The following is a 4,381-nucleotide window of genomic DNA, read 5'->3' as shown; positions in this document are numbered from 1 at the left end:
TCCCAACTTTGGGATTACAAGAGTATTTATATGTCCTTGGAAAACCTAATGGTTTCCATTAAAAAGTCTAAAATGCCCATAAAAAATGTTTAGAATCGACTAAGGATAAGTCTCGACTCGGGTAGGAGTCGACGGCTACAACCCGCGCGATCCTAACCCGCGTTGGAGCGTCGAGTGGCTGCACTTCATGCGCGCGGGTAGCTCGCCCCGCGTCACTTACCCCGCGTTAGACTGTCGATGATGCTGCTTCTTCATGCGCGCAGGTCACGGATCCCGCGTGCCTTCAACCCGCGTCGTACTCGCTCCTCCAGCTCCGTGCGCGCGGGTGAGTTATCCGATGATGCTGCTTCTTCATGCGCGCAGGTCACGGATCCCGCGTGCCTTCAACCCGCGTCGTACTCGCTCCTCCAGCTCCGTGCGCGCGGGTGAGCGATCCCGCGTGCCTTCAACCCGCGTCGTATCACCTCTCCAGCTCCGTGCGCGTGGGTGAGTGATCCCGCGTGCCTTCAACCCGCGTCGCTTACCCCTCTCCAGCTCCGTGCGCGCGGGTGAGTGATCCTGCGTGCCTTCAACCCGCGTCGTAGTCGCCTGAACTCAAACCAACTTCAATTTCCATCTCCTCTTGGACCACAATGCTTCTAAACACCTCCAATCACTCCAAAGGATGCTCCAATACCTGATTAATACATATGAATGCAAAATGGATCCTAAAGATGCTAAACTCTTATTCTATATGATCATTATGTACAAAATGGAAGCTTAAAACAATGCAAATATGCAAGATATCAGCGAGGGAGATGCGATTGTCGTCCAGTTGTTCAAAGTGTACAATGCTATTGGTGAATACCGTACAACGCCACATCCGTACAAAATTGGCTTCTTTCAAACAACATTTGTTGGAAAAGCTGATGATTTTCCAAGTGCAGTTCCCGAAAATTATTTCGCGGACTTCTCCGATATTCTTGGTGGAAATCTTGATCATAGTTGTTTGGTTGGTGAGTCAGTTTCTTACACGGTTAAAGAGTCTGTCACTTTTGTTATACTTGTTCCTGATTTGACGCTTGTTTTTGTTATGTAGATGTGTTTGGCCAAATAGTTAACTTTGGGTCTCTGGAAAACAAAATAATAAAAGGAAAGGATAACATGAGGCTCTTGATTGAGTTGCGTGACCCAAAGTAAGATTAAGTTGTTTATCTTTTCCTTAATTTGCTATCTAAACATCTATAATCTGTATTTTAACTTAAGTTTATATTATACAGTAATGTGAAGATGATGTGTACTTTGTGGAGTTGTTATGCTAAAGAAGTATACAATTACAGTATGAGTAACATGTCCACGATGATTATTTGTGTTATCAGGTTCTGTTCTGTTAAAGAGTGGAAAGGTATATAATGTTGTTTCTATTTGTGTCAAATTATTACTCGCATAACATATTAATAAGATCAAAATAATTTGTAGGTGCTTACTCTATATCTAGCGGGTATAATTCAACTCATATTTTGCTCAACCCAACACTTGAAATTATTGAGGAGTTCAAAGCAAGGTACGTCTCTAGCTTCTTATGTTCCAGACCTATTGAGGAGTTCCATACTGGAACTAGATCTTTTTTAATTTGTGAACGTCATTTTTAACTGAAACGTTTTTAAATTATGTGTGATTATTTGATTTGGCAGTCTCCCTAATGATTCACTTGCTCTTACCAACAACGATAGTAGCCAATGGTCTGTTGGTACTGCTAAATCTATTTGTGCCAGGTTTTTTGTTCTTAATGAGAGGCTAACCATAAGAGAGATCATTGGTAGTACCCTGGTATATAGACTACACCCTTCACTTTTTAATACTTTACACATGAGTATATTCCATTTGTTATCAATGCTTTTAACATATTGTCATTGCCGAATAGGTTGGCACTTTTGTCACTCTGGGCACTATTGAAACAATTGATACTGAACGTGGCTGGCAATATTTAAGTTGCAAATACCACAACAAAAAAGTGATGCCTACAACCAATGTTGATGCTGATAACCGTTCTTTGTTCTTCTGCAATACATGTGATAAAGAACACAATGATGTCATTCCCACGTATTGTATTTTTAGATATACACACATTTTAGTAAGGTAGATTGTCATCGAAATGATATGTGACGTTTAATTCTCTTGTTTTCAGGTTCAAATTAATTGCACATGTTAAGGACGATAGCGGTGAGGCTAATTTTCTTTTGTTTGATGCTAATGCTCAACAAATTGTGCGTCATTCTGCCGCTGAACTCTATGACGAGGTACTTTTATAAATACCATTGTACATCAATTAACACAATAAATTCTTTTGTTTAACCTATCTCTATGTAATTGTAGAATGAAGATGAAAACTTCTTACCAGAAGCAGTTAACGATCTCTTTGGTAAGAGAGTCCTTTTTGAGATTTCAGTTGATGCTGATAACATCAAAGGAAAGAGCTCTCAGTATGTTGTTCGATTGGCTACTGATGACCGTGAAATGGTTGAGGAATTTGCTGATTTGCCTCCTAAACCGGTATTACACTGATTATAATTGCGAAGAATTTGATTGTTACATTAGCATGATATTGATTCGATTAAATCTGTCTCTTGCAGGTCCTAATGTTGGAGTCCGCAGATGATATTTTCTCTGGTTCTGGTGGTTTTTCAGAAACTCCTTTGTCCAAAAGAAAAATCAAACAAGATGAAGACAATTGCCTTGAGGATCAACACTCTGTCAACAAGAAACTCGCTCAAAAGAAACTCAAGGGCGAGTGATCTGTCCTTTTTTAAAAAAGCTTTACTTTCTATTTTTAAGTCGAGATCTGGATTTAAAATCCTAATAACTGGTAAAGAAGGGAAAACGCAGACAAAAACATTGAATGTTGTCTACAAACAAGTTTTTCAGAATATTCCATAGTCACAGTACATAATTTTAATCTACTTTCTTTTCAAATACAAATTTTTTAGTATATAAACTATTACAATTATTTATTTTTTGTATTTGCCAGATGGGTAGTGATGAGTTAGGAGACCGATTGTATTCAGGAGCATCCCATTTTCTGACTATTTCGATGATTGTATGTCAATTTAATATTATTTCATGTTAACTTATATTTAGAAACTTATAAATCTATCAAATAATGTTAACCCGTCAAATTGCTTACAAAATTTATTTTAATTTTTGCAGGTTTCTAATTGATTTTGCTTTATTTTTCGAGAATTGTACTTCATAATTTATATTGTTTATGGATAATATTTTGATTTTGATTTTTATTATATTTTCTTTTAATATGTCTACATAAATATTTTTTAATTATTAATGGAAAAAAATAATATTCACCTAAAATAAAGAATTACGACACATATACAATACAATTCTAATTAATGATAATATAAAATCTGTTACTTCTAAAACTATACACTATTATTCCATATTTTGAATGAAAGTATCTTCGTAAACACACAAATTATTTTGGGACATTGCAATTATACATACACACAATATCTGCCTCTTCATACTGAAGTTACTTTGTTCCCTCTCGTCCATCTCAAATATTGAGTACCTGCTTTTTTTCATGGCTGATGAATTCTCCCAAAGACGGTGGAATTATGTTATAAAATCCGTTACTTCTAAAACTATATAAGATTTGTTCCATATTTTGAATTTTTTTATGCCCACACAGGGTGCGGACCGGCCACCTAGTTATATATTAATTGAGAAGTCACTTGAATGACTTTTGCTTAGGAGTTATTCATAAGTGAAGTTGAAAATTAAAGTTTAGAATTAATTCTCTTAATTTGATTGGTTGTTGCTATTTGAATTTTCTTTTATTTAAGTTTTTAAAAGGAAACTAATCATAGAACTACCTAATCTAATATATATTACCATACAAACATTTAAACATTTTAAAGTTAGAATAATTAATATAATTCGTTTGTCTTTTGAGTTTTCCTTAATCAAATTTAAACTTAATATCATTAAATGAACCTACCTATTTTAATGCTTGTCTTTTCCAGTTAAATTAATGAGTTTTTCTTAATCAAATTTAAACTTAATGTCATTAAATGAACCTAAAAATACATCATATTTAACGTAGCTTATTACGGACGAGTACGACCCAATAATGAACTTGAATTTTATTTTTACGAAAACGTGAATCACTTGACTTATGTAATATTTAAAATATATTAACTACAATATAACAAATGCATATAACCTACCTACGCTTTAGTTTGAAATGATCATGCTCAAGTTTTATATAGTCAACTTACATCATGCATCGATCGATGTACAATAGTCAAACCACCTATAGTTTTCGTTTTCTTTATAGGATGTATCAACCAACCAATCATCCCATTGATTTTCTAAGCTTTATAAAAAA

General features: G+C 35.1%; 1 protein-coding gene across 1 annotated transcript; it reads left to right on the top strand.

Annotated features, from left to right (window-relative positions):
* Positions 1-775: 775 nt before the first annotated feature.
* Positions 776-2,774, top strand: LOC106298146 (replication protein A 70 kDa DNA-binding subunit B-like). Its single transcript, XM_013734227.1, has 9 exons — positions 776-995; positions 1,079-1,175; positions 1,359-1,384; positions 1,459-1,543; positions 1,674-1,809; positions 1,904-2,082; positions 2,168-2,279; positions 2,356-2,532; positions 2,613-2,774. The coding sequence occupies exons 1-9, from the start codon at positions 776-778 to the stop codon at positions 2,772-2,774; spliced, it is 1,194 nt and encodes a 397-aa protein (XP_013589681.1).
* The last annotated feature ends 1,607 nt before the right edge of the window (positions 2,775-4,381 follow it).

The sequence above is a fragment of the Brassica oleracea genome, chromosome C6 (assembly GCF_000695525.1).
Source record: "Brassica oleracea var. oleracea cultivar TO1000 chromosome C6, BOL, whole genome shotgun sequence".
Lineage (NCBI taxonomy): Eukaryota > Viridiplantae > Streptophyta > Magnoliopsida > Brassicales > Brassicaceae > Brassica > Brassica oleracea.
The sequence above is the reverse complement of the archived record's forward strand: the minus strand, read 5'-3'. Positions and strand labels throughout refer to the sequence as shown.

Bases quoted from the DNA above. Each gene is read 5' to 3' on its own strand.
- LOC106298146 (XM_013734227.1), top strand. From the start codon at position 776: ATGCAAGATATCAGCGAGGGAGATGCGATTGTCGTCCAGTTGTTCAAA. The intron at 1,544-1,673 runs GTACGTCTCTAG...TTGATTTGGCAG, and splicing joins ATTGAGGAGTTCAAAGCAAG to TCTCCCTAATGATTCACTTG. The intron at 2,280-2,355 runs GTACTTTTATAA...ATGTAATTGTAG, and splicing joins CCGCTGAACTCTATGACGAG to AATGAAGATGAAAACTTCTT.